The 14833-nt window shown below is 46.1% G+C and overlaps 1 protein-coding gene across 1 annotated transcript in view; it reads left to right on the top strand.

The window, feature by feature from the left end:
• The window catches only part of LAMA5 (laminin subunit alpha 5), a 132831-nt gene that overhangs the window by 107985 nt on the left and 10013 nt on the right, over positions 1-14833 (top strand). Inside the window, exons 58-79 of the mRNA XM_074191411.1 lie at positions 1-17; positions 335-514; positions 1374-1522; positions 2309-2482; positions 2712-2848; positions 3411-3564; positions 4216-4349; positions 4486-4648; positions 5008-5130; positions 5388-5539; positions 5807-5939; positions 6377-6520; positions 6933-7063; positions 8754-8921; positions 9080-9212; positions 9326-9471; positions 9575-9767; positions 10238-10396; positions 10558-10717; positions 11200-11333; positions 12321-12411; positions 13163-13282. The exon at positions 1-17 is cut by the window's left edge and continues 97 nt beyond it. Of these exons, the coding sequence (XP_074047512.1) occupies positions 1-17; positions 335-514; positions 1374-1522; positions 2309-2482; positions 2712-2848; positions 3411-3564; positions 4216-4349; positions 4486-4648; positions 5008-5130; positions 5388-5539; positions 5807-5939; positions 6377-6520; positions 6933-7063; positions 8754-8921; positions 9080-9212; positions 9326-9471; positions 9575-9767; positions 10238-10396; positions 10558-10717; positions 11200-11333; positions 12321-12411; positions 13163-13282 (3095 nt within the window). The remainder of the gene's footprint in view (positions 18-334; positions 515-1373; positions 1523-2308; positions 2483-2711; positions 2849-3410; positions 3565-4215; positions 4350-4485; positions 4649-5007; positions 5131-5387; positions 5540-5806; positions 5940-6376; positions 6521-6932; positions 7064-8753; positions 8922-9079; positions 9213-9325; positions 9472-9574; positions 9768-10237; positions 10397-10557; positions 10718-11199; positions 11334-12320; positions 12412-13162; positions 13283-14833) is intronic.

Here is a 14833-nt window from a genome sequence, read left to right as displayed (position 1 = left end):
GCTGGCCATGGACAGAGGTATGTCTGACCTAGGCTTCAGAGTGCCCTCCATCATTCCCTAGCTCCCTATGTTTTCCCCGTCCTTGGTGTTTCTGTACTCAGTCCCACATATTAAGCAGTTGGGGGAAGAGAACAGTGGCCAATTCTCCCCATTTAGGAGTCTTCTTAGTATATTGTCCTGGTGATAAAGGACTGGTAGACGAATTGACTTTATTTTTTACCCCAGAGAACTGATTCTGAAGTAGTTTCATTATATGTTATCTACTCATCACCTCAGCAGCATATTGTTATAATGGCTAGAGCTAAAGTGCTGAGCTAATATTTCCCTATCCTAGATGACACAAGTGAGAAGATCGCCCGGGCCAAGGCAATGGCCATGGAAGCCAATGACACAGCCACACAGGTGGGGGCCACACTGAGGGACATGGAGAAGAATCTGCATCAATGGCAGGGACAATATGGGGACCTGAGGAACCAAGACCTGGCCCAAGCCATGGAAGATGCTGGGAAATCAGGTCAGGAAAGGGAGGGCAAAGAGTAGGGGGGAGACTGGAGTGGGACACCTATGTTTTAATTCTGGTTTGGCCCTTAATTCGCTTTGGACAGATTACTAAACATGGACCTCAATTTCTTCATGTTTAAAATGGAATCAATTAATAAGCATTTATTAAGGGCCTAAGATCTGCCAAATAATATGCTAGGTGCTAGGAACACAAAAGATAAAAATGAAAACAGTCCTTCCTTTCCCTTAAGGAGATTATAGTCTATTGCAGAGACAACATACATATGTGCACATGCGCACGTGTGCGTGCGTGCATGTGTGTGTGTGTATTTACATAATAAAAATCAAAATTTGGAGGAGAGACCCTAGCCACTGGGGAAAGATCAGGAAAGCCCTTGCATAAAAGATGGGACTTGGGCTGAACTTTGAAGACAACTGGGAATTCATAAAAGGTAGAGATGAGGAAGGACTATATTGGTAGGGTTAATAGACTTAATTAATAGAATTGCAAGTGAAAAATAGCAAGAACTTGGACAATTTGACTAGATCTTAGAGTACACGAAGGTGAGTAATTTTTGGAAGAACAATAATTAGAATGGGGTTTTTTGGACATGTTGGATTTGAGATGCCTATAGGACATTCAGTTTGATGATAATGTCACTTTCCTTGCTTATTCCACAGTGGGTAATTTCATCCTTCTGGAGGCAAACAATCCTGCCCTTTATATAGAGGGAAAAAGGGAGACCCTTTGGTGGTCCTGAGTTTCCCTGTGCCTAGAGCTGGTGGGTGAGGGGCTGCTTCTCCTTTTTCCCATTGACCAGAGCTCTCTGAGGGGTTGGATGTTTATCTATGACTTCTCATCTCCCTTGTAGTATCTAGTCTGGAGAAGACCCTGCCTCAATTGCTGGCCAAGCTAAGCCATCTAGAGAACAAGAGAGGACAGAACGCCAGTTTAGTCCTCTCCAACAGCATCTTACGTGTGCGGGAACTCATCACCCAGGCTCGTAGTGCTGCAAGCAAGGTACTTGATCCGGAAGGGATGGGGGACAGGGCTGGGATGAAGGCAAGAGAGCAGGGATTTTGCTAAAAGAAGAATCAGAGGGGGCTAAAGAAGAAGGATAGGGGTAGGAGGGAACAGGAGAGATGTGTTGAAGGAGGCAACATAGATGACATAATAGATAGAGTACCAGACTCAGAGATGGGAAGATCTGAGTTCGTGTCCTGCCCCTGAGCAATTCAGCTAACTTATTTCAGCTCCTTCAAAATGAGGACAAAATAACATGTAAAGTGCTTTGAATACATTAAAGGGCTATATAAATATTATCATATTATTTTATTAAAGGAACAGAGGTTACTGATAGGTAAGAGGGGTTATGGGGTATCTGAGGGCTGGGGTGCCAGATGAAGTCAATGGCTGCTCTTGCTCTGCCCACCAGGCCTTATAGGAGGAGGAAGAGTTGGAATGTCTTCACACATTCTTTGTCTATACCATGCCCCTCTTTTTGTGCCCTTGGCAGACTGGGCTCTAGGGTCATTCTACAATGGAGCACAAAGTGTAGAGTCTTGGCTGAAAGCCTCTACACACTATTGTCCTCTTACAGTTGTTCTTATGCGGGAGGTTTAACTAGAATGTTCCTACCCAATTCAGAGTTACCATTAGGGCAGGAGTCATAGGGTTTAATGGAACAAGGCAGGAAATATTTCTCAGATTCATCCTACCCAGGATGATGTCCTCTTTGCTAGCAAATCAATCCCAAATTCCAGAGCTACTGACTAGTTGGTGTTGGCTACTCTTCCCCCCAACCAGGTGAAAGTGCCCATGAAATTCAATGGCCATTCAGGAGTGCAGCTGCGGGCCCCCCGGGACCTGCAGGATCTGGCTGCATACACAGCTCTCAAATTCTACATCCAGAGCTCAGAACCACCTCAACAGGGCCAGGATGATAGCAACCAGTTTGTCCTCTATATGGGCAGTCATCAGGTAGATGTTTTGTGGGAGGGGTGGGAGCCAGCCACATACATTACAGAGGCAGAGCATCCACAAGAAGGGACTCTTGGGATTTGTGTTCTGGAGTTCATTACCCCCATGTTGACCGAGAGCACCAAATCCATTTGGCTAGAAGTGGGAGGGGAAAGGGGCAGGGGCCACCAGAAGACAGAGGGAAGGTTCATGCCCCAGGTTGAATAGTCTTCCCTGTTCTGATCTCCAGGCTTCTGGGGACTATATGGGGGTGATCCTACATGAGCACAAGGTGCAATGGGTTTACCGACTTGGGGAGGCAGCCCACAGAACCCTGACCATTGATGAGGCCATTGGGGAGCAGTTTGCTACTGTCAGCATCGACAGGTCTGTATCCCACCCCCTGCCTTCTGGACACCCAGCCCTTGAGAGCTTGGGAGGGATGGGAAGCAAGGCTCTCTGAAGTCTCTTCTGAAGAAGGCAATGCAATGCACTGCAATGAAGACCTAGCCTTTAGCTCCAGCTTTGCCACTATACAGCTATGCACGCTTGGACAAATCACTTCCTCTACTGAGTCTTTAGTTTCTTTATGTGGAACATGTTGGGGTTGGATTTCATTAGCCCTAAGGTCCTTCTAGTTCTAAAACTAGGATTCTAAGGGTTTCCTTTCGCCACCTCTGAATCTCTACTCTTAAAAAAAAAAGAGCAACTTGGGTTATTGCGGCAATCTCTTGAGGCAGTTCCATCTGTTATGTGGTGACCTCACTCCCCTTAACCTCATTTCTCCTAACTGTTAAATGAGAGAATCAATCTTCTGTGAGAAAGACATAGGAAGGAAAGGATAGTGGGGGAAAAAAAGTTGGGGTATGGTAGGGGACATCAGGGCCTGAGTAAGGGAGCACAGACTGAGATAGCTTCAGGGCTCCCGTTTTTCCTCCTTCTATTCTAGGATCCTTCAGTATGGTCACATGTCTGTCACAATGGAGAAGCATATGGTCCATGAGACCAAGGGAGATAGTGTGTACCCTGGGGACCAGGGTCTACTCAACCTAAGATCTGAAGACTTTGTTTTCTATGTAGGAGGCTATCCTTCCAACTTCACGGTAAGCCCAAGAAGGGACCTCACAGGATGAGGAAGAGAAAGGGAGATGAAGAGGGGGGGGAGACAAAATTCCCATTCTATGATCTGTGATGTATAAATGGACAAATACTGCTATTTAACTCAAAACAATCAACCAACAAAAGGTTAATTCAGTTCAACAGGTATTTTATTAAGTGCAAGGTTCTAGGAATACAGATCTAAAAATTGAGAGTCTATGCTTAACGAACTTTTATTGTTCTCAATGGAATATGACATGTATACAGATAAGGGAGGATTGTGATGGGGTCAAGACAGATCAGACAAAATACTATAGAGAATTGAGTAGGGAAATAAGTTTAGAAATCAGGGAAAGCTTCCCAGAAGAGGTAGGATGTTGAGTTGGGCTTTTAAGCTAAAGGATTCTGAGAGGAAGAAGGCCACTCATCATACTGCCTCTTTGCAGACAATCCTCAGAGAAGGGCGGCCCTCTGTCACCCGTCCTCATGGTAGAAATCCCTCAATCTCTTGGCAGCTCACTTACCCCACCCTACTGCTGTCTTTTTTCTCCTCTTCTGCCAGAGGTTGGGGATGAAGCCTGATTACCAGCCTTTCCAATGCAATCAGTGGTATTCCACTGACCCCTGGTCTCTAATTCTTTCTTATGTCTCTTCAGCCTCCTAAGCCTCTACGTTACCCTGGTTACCGGGGCTGCATTGAGATGGACACCCTGAATGAGGAGGTTGTCAGTCTTTACAACTTTCAGAGGACCTTTCATGTAGACACAGCCTTGGACAAACCCTGCGCCAGGTGAGAGCCTTCCTACCCCTGCCCCCCATCCCTTACCTCAGATCCCTTCTTTGACTCCTAGGAGGGTAAGGGTCAGAGCTGGGAGCAGCTGGGCTTGGAGGGAGGAGGGAGATCTCAACTTTATCTTCTTGAATAGATCTAAGTCCACGGGGGACCCCTGGCTGACAGATGGCTCCTACCTGGATGGCACGGGGTTTGCACATATCAGCTTTGAGAGTCAGATTAGCAGCACCAAGCGCTTTGAGCAGGAGCTAAGACTGGTCTCCTATACTGGCATCATCTTCTTCCTTCAGCACCAGGTGTGGCCGCCATTTTCTCAGCTCCTTTCTTGCTTCCAGGCCTAATTGACCCTAGATCATAGATCTAGAACTGAGCATCCATCAAGTCCAACCTCTTCATTTTACATAGGCAAAAAAGGTTAAATGATTTGCCTCACAGTCACCCAGATCGCAAACACTGAAGGTAGAATTTGAACATCGGTTCTGACTTCAGAATCAGTGCATTTTCCATTTGATCTCAGTCTCTCCATTCTAGCTTCCTATCCCCCCTTTTTCCTTCCCCGCTCTCTCCTAATCTCTAGATTCTACTCTCTCTCTTTCCTAACTCCCTCTGCAGTCGTTGTCGCATGCTCCCTTCTCATCTTGTCCCTTTCTCTCAGGACCAGTTCTTGTGTCTGGCAGTCCAGGAAGGCCACCTCATCCTCTACTATGATTTCAGTCAAGGGCTGAAGATGGCGCCCCCTCCAAAGGAGCCGACACCCCTTACCTCATCCAACAAGGCGGTAATTTGGTCCCTACTCCATCTTCTTACCTTTCCCATCAAAGCAGCCATAAGATCCCTGCATTGTCCTAGGAAATGGGGATGAAGACCTAGCATTGGCTCAGATCTCCCTAAGTTCCTCTCAGGTGTTCTCTTGGGGAAATGGGCTCTGACTGTTGGACCCTGCGATGCCAAGGTTGTGGGCCATGAAGAGTTTAGGATAGAATAGGACTCTGATAGGCCCTGAGGGTCTCCTTCTCTACTTACCCTTCACTCTAGATCCAGATTTTCATCATGGGTATGCCAGGCCGAAAGCGAGTCTTGGTCCGATTGGAGCGAGTGACCGTCTTCACCTTGTCAGAGGAGAATATGCTGGAGAATGCTAACTCCTATTACCTGGGAGGAGTACCTCCAGCCCAGCTTCCCCCAAGGTGAGACATTTACCTCCTTTCTCCCCTTCCAAGCCAGCTAGACCCAATAGGTAAGAGGCAAAGGTTCGGCACTGTAAGAGTTCAGAGGTGGGAGATAGAGTGGTGTGGGCTAGATGAGTTAGCTAGAGCTACCTGGAAAGGAGAGGTACAAGCTGAGCCTGTAAGTGGGCAGGTTTGAGTAGCTGGAGAAGACAAGACAATATCTCAAAGCTGAGAAGCTGTGTAATGAGCAAAATCTCTGTTAAGTCCCTTGTCTTCTCTTCACAGCCTAAGAGCCTTGTTCCCCACGGGGGGGTCAATCCGAGGCTGTGTAAAGGGCCTGAAAGCCCTTGGTAAATATGTGGATCTGAAGAGACTAAATACAACTGGCATCAGCTCCGGCTGCACTTCTGACCTGCTGGTAAGAGATCTGCTATGGATCAGCCTTCTGGTCTTTCATAGAGCCCCTTGACAACTTAGGACTAGTCTCAAGTGACCTGAGTTTTAGTCCTGTTCTGTTTTCCTTTTGTTTTCTCATCTGAAAAATAGAGATAACAATTCTTTCCCTGCTGTTCTCATGAGAAGGGAGAATAGATGAGAAAAGGTAATGCCATGGGAAGGGGCCAGGGGGCCTTGCTCCAGAGTTGGGGGAATCTGTGTTCCATTCTGACTCCTAACATTTACTAACCTCCTCTGGCCTCAGCTTCCTCCTTTTTTAAAATGAAGGTGCTAGATTAGATGACCTTTGAGGACTATCTCTCAAACTGGGGTCATTGAGATCACTATGAAAGTGGGGGATACCCAGGGGCCTGAAAGAGTGGACCTTGAACTTTCCTCTGACATTGCCTCTCATTCCAGATTACACGATCTGTGTCCTTCCATGGGCATGGCTACCTGACTTTGGCCCTCAGAGATACACCTCCTCTTACTGGAAACTTCTACACTGGTTTTGGCTTCCATTCCACACAGGACAGTGGTCTTCTCTACTATCACGCCTCATCGGTATATACCCTGACATCTCGGGAAGTCTCTGACTTAGACCCAGAATCATTTGGGTTCCCTAAATTCCTCTAATAATCCCTCCTATCCTTCCTAGCTCTAAGATGAATCCTTTTAGCTTCATTCTGCCCATTTCATTGGATGGGTGAGAAGGCCCTTCTATGCAAGGGCCTTCTGTGTCTTCCCTTCAGGAAGCCAAATCTTTAGTTCTTTTGTGGGTGAGGAATGGGCTCAGTTAACACAGGATAGTAATGAGAGAAATGACTCCTTCCCTTTTTGCTAGGATCTGCCAACTATAGCCAAGAACCCCAGTGTGCTCCTTGCCCTGTTCCTTCACCCTCTTGGTGTCTGGACCAAGATCCCTGCGCCTTTTTCCTTTTACTGACCATGTGGTGTCTGTCTGCCTTGGTTCCAGGAGGGCATTTTCCAGGTGTCCCTAAGACAAGGTCGCGTGACGCTCAAGTTTCTTAGGGCTGAGGTCATGACGAGAGGTGCTTATGCTGATGGGATTTCTCACTATGTGGCCGTCTACAGCAATAACACAGGGTGAGCTTTCTGAATTTCTCTCCTCTCCTCCCCCTCCACCCATGCTTCCTGGCAATGAAAACTCAACTCTAGTTATCAAAACTAAGGGATAATGAGTGGCAAAAAGAGCCCAGAACGTGGAGCTAGAGATGCTGGGTTCTAACTCTAGCTTGTGACAGAGGTCAAGTCTCTGCTTCTTTCTGTGGCCTTCATGCCTCTTCTGGAAAATTGGGGTAATAATCCTGCCCTGTCCATCTCACAGATTGTATCACATAAGGTCATATGTGTGGGAATGCTTTGCACACTCAAGAGCCTGTGAATTCATATGATTCCTGGGTGGTGTGGTGGATAGGGTGAACTGGAGTCGAATCCAGCCTCAAATGAGATAATATTTGTAAAATACTTGGCATAGTAGGTATTCAGTGAAACCTTCCCTTTCCTCAATGTCCTTTTCTTTCTTTCTCCTTTTCGCTCCTCCCTGATGCTTTGGTATCTCATGGGGCAGAGGTAAGGAGGAACCTTAAGCCCTGGCTCCTCCTACAAGTTAGGAAGAGCTTCAAGGAGGATCCTGGGGATAGCTTCTGTCTTGTCTAAAAATTCATCCCACTAAACAGAGAGCAGCTCACCCCCCCCAGCAGAGGCTGGACTGCCAAGGACTGTTATTGTCCATTGATGCTTACGCAGACTCATGCAAAAGGAGGTTGCAGGAGCAGTTAGGTGGTGCAGTGGATAGAGCACTGGCCCTGGAGTCAGGAGTACCTGAGTTCAAATCCAACCTTAGACACTTAATAATTACCTAGCTATGTGGCCTTGGGCAAGCCACTTAACCCCATTGCCTTGCAAAAACCTAAGAAAAGGGTGGGGGGAGCTGCAGTCTAAAGAGAGCACCTGTGCTAAGGAGGACATAGAACCTTAGAGCATTTTTTTTTTTATTGTTAACAAGCAGTTAACATTTATATATTACTTTAAGGTTTGTAAAGTCCTTTATTGACATCTCATTTGATGATTCTAAACCCCAGGTTTGACTTGTTATTACCCTGATTTGAGTAAATGAAGAAACTGAGACCAACAGAGACTAATTACTTAACAGTCACACAGTCACACAATTAATGAGGGAGGGAAGAGAGGTTTGAGCTTAGGTCTTCCTGATTCCAAGTCACCATGCTGCCTCCTGTTGTTAAGAGGTTCAGGAGGACGGCTGAGCTATCACATTTCTCTTTGAACTGAATATGTTGTGTTACAGCAGATTTGCCTCTTTATCTTTGTTCTTTTAATTACTAATTCGTTCAATAGATATTTAAGAGCACCTGATGTGAACAGAGCATTTGCTCTGCTATGTTCTGGGGAAACTTTTTTTTTTTTTGGTAAGGCAATGGGGTTAAGTGGCTTGCCCAAGGCCACACAGGTAATTGTTAAGTGTCTGAAGCCGGATTTGAACTCAGGTACTCCTGACTACAGGGCCGGTGCTCTATCCACTGCACCACCTAGCTGCCCCTTTGGGAAAACATTTAAATAAGTATGTGTCCCCATGTAAACTGCCCAGAATTTACAAGTCTGGTGGAATCAGTCACTAAATATTATCTAAACGTCAACTTTGTATGTCCATTTCACAGAGGGATCTGTCTGTCTTGGACAAGTCATTGTGGATGTTGGTAAAATGGAATCATGTAGGAAGGACCCTTTCCTCTCCTCACAATTTTTCTCCTTCCAGGGTTTGGCTGTATGTGGATGACCAACTCCAAGGCGCAGAACACCATGGCGGCCGGTCTCGGCGTCAGGCAGAAGCTGAGGACCTTCCTCATTTCTACCTTGGGGGACTGCCTGAGTCTGGTGCCTTCCAAAACCTCACTGGCTGTATCAGCAATGTTTTTGTCCGGCAGTGAGTTATAAAGAGAGGGAGGGGGCAAGGCCAGGGACTGGCACCTTGAGTTCCAGAGATTACTAGCCTTATTACAGGCCTGACGAGATTAGCCCAAGGGGGATTGGGGGGCAAGTGTCCTCAGAGCCTTCTGTGACACAGCTGCACTTGGTCCTCAGGTTATTGGAGGCTCAGCATGTCGTTGACCTGCAGCAGAATATCCAGAATGTCAATGTGACCACGGGCTGCAGCCCCCCAGACCAACCACTCCAGCTCAGAGCATCACCAAGGAAATTCCGAAGGAAACCCAAGGTTGGGGTTGCTTGCTGATGGGTAGTGAGAGTAGGGAGGAAGAGCTGGGAGCAGAAGGGCCCTTGCCTTTCTACTCTCTCCTGCCTCATCACCCCGAATCCTCTGTTCCTCAGGCTGCTCTGCATGACCACAGGACACCCCCAGATTCTGCTTGCCAGTTTCCTGCACATCCTCAAACTGTCAGCAATGCCTACCGTTTTGGAGCATCTCCTGCCAGTCATCTGGAGTTTTCTCACATCCCATTCTCTTTCCAGGACCGGTAAGCATCATCTCACTCATGAAGTTCCTGGGTGGGGGGCTGGTGGAAGAAGCCAGGTGTCCCTGAATCTGACTCCATGCTTTCTGGGCCATATCTCGTGCAGGATCCATTTCTCCATGGATGTCCAACTTCGCTCACCCCGTGGGCTGCTTCTGGCTGTGTCTGCTGTACAGTCAGGAAGTCCTTTGCTGGTCCTCTACCTCAGCCATGGCCACTTTGTCCTCCAGGCTGGAGGCCATGGGAGACCCTTTCGCATCCGCAGTCGTGAACAATACAAGTCAGGAAGCTGGCACACGGTAAGGGACATAGGGATGCAGAAGTGTTGTCCAGAAGCCACTCTCCTCCTACCCACCAGAGGAGAACTAAATCGAACTGGACTGGAATCAGAGTAGCCGAAAAAATGAGAATCAAGGAAAATGGATATTCCTTTTGCGAGCCTGTAATTAGGATTTGGGGTTTTTGTTTTTTTTTTTGGTTTTTTTTTGCTTCCTTTCTTTCTTGGCTGAACTCCTTGAGAAATCTGTCTGCATCAGCTACCTCCCTTTCCTGTCCTCTTTCTCTTCTGAACCATCCGCAGTCTGGCATCCTGTTTCATGAAATTCTCAGATATAATATCCGCTCAGGTGCCGAGTCTTAGAACTGGGATGAGGATGCATGAGGCCAAAATCCTTATGACTGTAGTGTGTTCAGATCTGGCCTTCCCTTTGGTTTCCCTAGGGAAATGAAGAAAGATTTGAGGGTAGTCATTTTCTCCCCTCCTTCTCAGGTCTTTTTCAGCCGAGAACAACATCGAATTCAGTTGGTGATTGATGGTCTTCAGGTTCAGAGCAGTGAGGGGTCCCGTGCCCACAGGAGGGCATTGTTGGGTCATGGACCAATCTATGTGGGTGGCATCCCCTCTGGCCACCGCTGGACTCATCTCCCAGTAAGATAAAGATCCCATCACCATATCACCATCCTAGCTTGACCCTTTTCCTCATGAACACCTCCTCTTCCTTCTACCTTCCTGCTTCTGCCCATCCATTCCCCTTTGTGACCTAACCCAGCCCCTTTAGCTCTTATAAGTTACACAAGCCTCTCCTCCAGGCAGCAGCTGGCTCTGGTTTTAAAGGATGCATGAGGAACCTGAAGCTGAATGGACAGCCTCTGGAGACCCCCTCACAGCTACATGGAGTGATACCGTGTTACACTGGGACCCTGGAGAAGGGATTATTCTTTGCTGCAGAAGGGGGATCTGTAATGTTAGGTCTGTGAACTTTCCTCTTCCCAGCTTTATTTGGTCCCTGGATAGAGTTGGGTGAGAGAAGGTTGGAATTGGAAGCATCAAGATAGATGCTGAGTTCCTCTCAGCATCAGAGAGCCAGGACAACCCTGAGAGACCTGTTATGGATAGTGCTGTCCTCATCCAAAGCAAAAAAAAACCAAAAACAATCTGAATGAACACTATGTTCGATTTTTTAAAATTTCTCGTTTTTTTTTTTTCTTTTCTCTTAGTCCAAATTCCTCATGCACAAAATGACTAATATGTAAATTTGTTAAACATAAATGTACATGTACAATGTTCACTTGCCACTAAGGGTATGGGAAGGGAGGGTAGAAGAAAATTGTGCAATATAAATATGCAAATGAATGTATATTGAAAAGTTTTCATGATATGTAATTGGAAAGATATCAGTCCAAAAAAATCATCAAGAGAGCTTCCTGATCATTCCACTTCATATCCCACAGATCTGCCCAAGGTTTTGGGACCAGATCTGGAGCTGGTGCTGGAAGTACGTCCCTGGGCAGCAGCTGCACTCATTTTTCATCTTGGGTCAAGGCAGGGACCGCCCTATATCAGACTTGAAGCAGATGGGGAAAAGGTGAGTTAGGTCCCAAAAACTGGGGCAGCCTTGGTCTCTGAGGATGTCTACCCTGAGTGAGGGAGGAGGCCTGACAGCCAACCCAATCTCATGTTCTAATGCCACATCATGGCATGACTCTCCTGTGACATACACAGGGCTGTTCCACTGGCCTTCTGACCTGGAAAGTCTCTATGTTGGCAATCGAGTGAATATCAACCTAGCTCAGTCAGAGAGGCTATCACTGGGTGGTGCACCAGGCAGGAAATGTTTTTGGCCAAAGCAAACTCATGTGCACCACACTGGAGAAAGGTACCCAGAGCAAGGCAATCACAGGTCCTGGTACCTCATAAGCCTTAATACATACTTGTTGACTGACTTGAAGTACCAAAGGTATCTGGTCCCATGGTAGAGAGTGCAACCTTCTTCATGCTGTAATAAATGGTCTTAGGACATTGCCATAAGTCAAAATTAATCATCATCAGATAACCCCCACCTTGGTAATGAGGTTCTGAATTTTCCTAAGCTGGACAGACAGTAATTAGTCTTCTCTTTCCTCTTCTCCCCCTCCCACCCCAAGCTATGCCTAAAGCATTTTCATTTTGGTAGAACCAGCAGAGAAGCATTGCTGGCTCATCACCATGCCATAATCAGACATGGAAGAAATTTAGGATGATGAATGAGTTCAGTGATGAAGTGATTAGACCAGTACTTGGTGCTCTGAAGTAATAGGCATATTAAAGCAAATTCTAACCTAATTTTAATTTTTTCCCCCCATAGAGAATATTCTCTCTCTCTCTCTCTCTCTCTCTCTCTCTCTCTCTCTCTCTCTCTCTCTCTCTCTCTCTCTCTCTCCCTCTCTCCCTCTCTCACACACACACACATTTATACTTTACATTGCCTCATTTTCTCCTTCCAATAGCCCTGTGATGTAGGTAGGTTAAATATTGTCAACAATATCTTCCTTTTACAGTTTTCAGTGAACTGTCTCTTCTTGTTTTGTGTCAGGTGCTTGTCAGAGCCAACAATGGGGCAAGGGAGCTCTCCACATCAGTGACTCAACTTCCTCTCTGTGATGGACAGTGGCACCGCATTGCAGGTGAGGTGATGATCCCCCCTCCCCCACTTGCACCTCTGGTCATAGCTTTCTGGTCCAGGGACTCCCTAGATTGTCTGCATGGAGTGATAGGTAATCCAGGGTAGGTAGTAGACAATCCAGTTATGTTCTTGTTCAGGTCTCAGATATGCAATGTGATTGAAGGAAAGTAGACTCAGCTCACATTCCTCATTACATTCTATCAAGCTGGGGGGAAGACATGGAGGTGACTGGACTAGCCAAATCTGTATTTGGCAGAACTTGAAACATCAGGATGGAAACTGGGACTTTATTTTTCTTTTGGGAGTCCATGAAAGGTCTTTGACTAGGGAAAAGACCTGATGAAAGTCTGGCAGGCTGAGAGGGGGAAGAGAGTTGAGCCAGAACATGACTACTGGATTGGAGGGGGAGATGGAGATGGTTGGAATGAAGAAGTTCAAATTCAGAGGGCCAAGTACTCCCCTCCCCCTTTGCCCCCTCAAAAAAATAGAAATTACAAATACATGAGTTTCCTTCCACAGGTTGGAAAAGGTTAAAGCATTTTCACTTGGGTGGTCTTCCTAGGAAACTCTAAGTCTCTAAGTACAAGGTTGTCTCCCCCCGTGAGGCCAGACTAGAAATACCATCTCCTTTCTCTGTAGCCCTTTCAAAGTCCATGGCTCTCTCAGGGGAGTTCTAGGGCAAATGGAGGGGAATGACAGCCCTCTGGGCAGGCTCTGGTAGGAGCTAAGCCCAAGGCCTCCCTCTTTCTCAGTGATTAAAGGAAGAAACATGCTCCAGCTTGATGTGGATACGGAAAGCAATTACACAATGGGACCTGCCGTAGCTCCTTCCATTATTACCAAAGAACCTCTTTACCTGGGAGGTCTACCAGGTAAGTCCCACTTAAAGCTAGCTGAGAGAATTATCTTGGGTTAGTAAAGGACAGCCTTTTTTGTTTTCTGTTTAAAGGACATCTTAGTCTATTATTCCTTGCATCGTGCAGTTGCTAGGTTTAGAGACTCAGGATTGTGGTCCTGGCTGTATGAGCATTGATCTGCCCTGTGGCCATAAAAGAGTCATCATTCTATTTCCCCTTAGTGTAAAACAGAGACTAAGATCATCTATCCTATCTCATGAAAATAAGAATGGCTAGCATTTATATATATTTATACATATTCTCTCATTTGATCCTTGCATCACTCCTGGGGTTAGGTGCTACTATTCTTCCTGTTTTACAGAAGAGGAAACTGAGGCTGAGAAATTCAGTAACTTGCCCAAATCTAACGAGCCCAGTTTTGTCCCAGATCTCAGAATGTGGTGGGAAAAAACCCTTCTCTAGCCCACTACTCGCTCAACACAATTCAGTGGAGACATAAGGATAGCAGTCTCCTAGGGGCCCCCAGTACAATGAAAATCTGTGATTTATGGTTTAGGTATTCCTTCCACCAAGACACGTTGCCACTTTTCTTTAAATTAGTACAGAGTTGTCAACAAAAGCTGCCACTTGAGCCTAGCAAATAAAGCCTCTCCTAACTTAGCCAGTTTAGGGTAGCAGACACAGTCAGTTGGCAGGCCTATAGGCAAACATTTCTGGCTTTGAAGCCCTATTAGAGACTGTGCCTCTGAATCCTCTAAGTCTGAAAACTTGGCATACAAAGTTTATATTTCTTCCTAACAACTCCATGAGTTAGGTGTAGTACCAAATTTACCCCCATTCTGCAGATGAGGGACAAAGAGATTTAGGGAAAGCAGTACTTGTTCAGATTCATACAGCTAGTGTTTGAGTCAGGTTTTCTGAATCTAAGACTAGCAGTCCACTCCATGTCTCTCCAGTGATAGTGTTTAATCAGCAGCTACATGGTACATTAGAATAGAGCACTGGCCTTGGAGTCAGGGGATGAGAGTGTGAATCCAACCTCAGACACTTGACACTTACTAGCTGTGACACCTTGGGCAAGTCACTCGCCCTGATTGCCTCACATCCAGGGCCATCTCCAGTCGTCCTGATCCTTATCTGACCAGTAGACTCAGATAGCTTCAGAGAGAAAGTGAGGCTGATGTCTTAGCACAGCTCCCCTTCACTTTCTCCACTTCCACTTCCTCCTTAAATCTAATTCACGTACTTGTCATGACATCACCTCCCTGATATGGTTTTCTTTGAGAGCAAACAACAAACATTGCTAAACATCAAACTAAAACAAAAATAATCAGCTGTTTTTTCTATAGTCCATTTTTAAAAGGTATACATACAAATCCTTTCTCTCATTTGAGCTTCATAACTTTTTGAAATCTGAAAATGCAACAAATTTATTTATTAAATACTTACTGTGTGCAAAGCCTAGAAATAGGCACAAGGGAAGATACAACAAATGAGATAGCCCTTTTCCTTAGAGAGTTTGGTGTCTTCAAATTCAGCTTTCTCCTGTGCTTCAACTGTAAAAGC

This window comes from Macrotis lagotis, chromosome 1, assembly GCF_037893015.1.
Source record: "Macrotis lagotis isolate mMagLag1 chromosome 1, bilby.v1.9.chrom.fasta, whole genome shotgun sequence".
NCBI lineage: Eukaryota > Metazoa > Chordata > Mammalia > Peramelemorphia > Peramelidae > Macrotis > Macrotis lagotis.
This window is presented reverse-complemented; position numbering and strand designations above follow the sequence as displayed.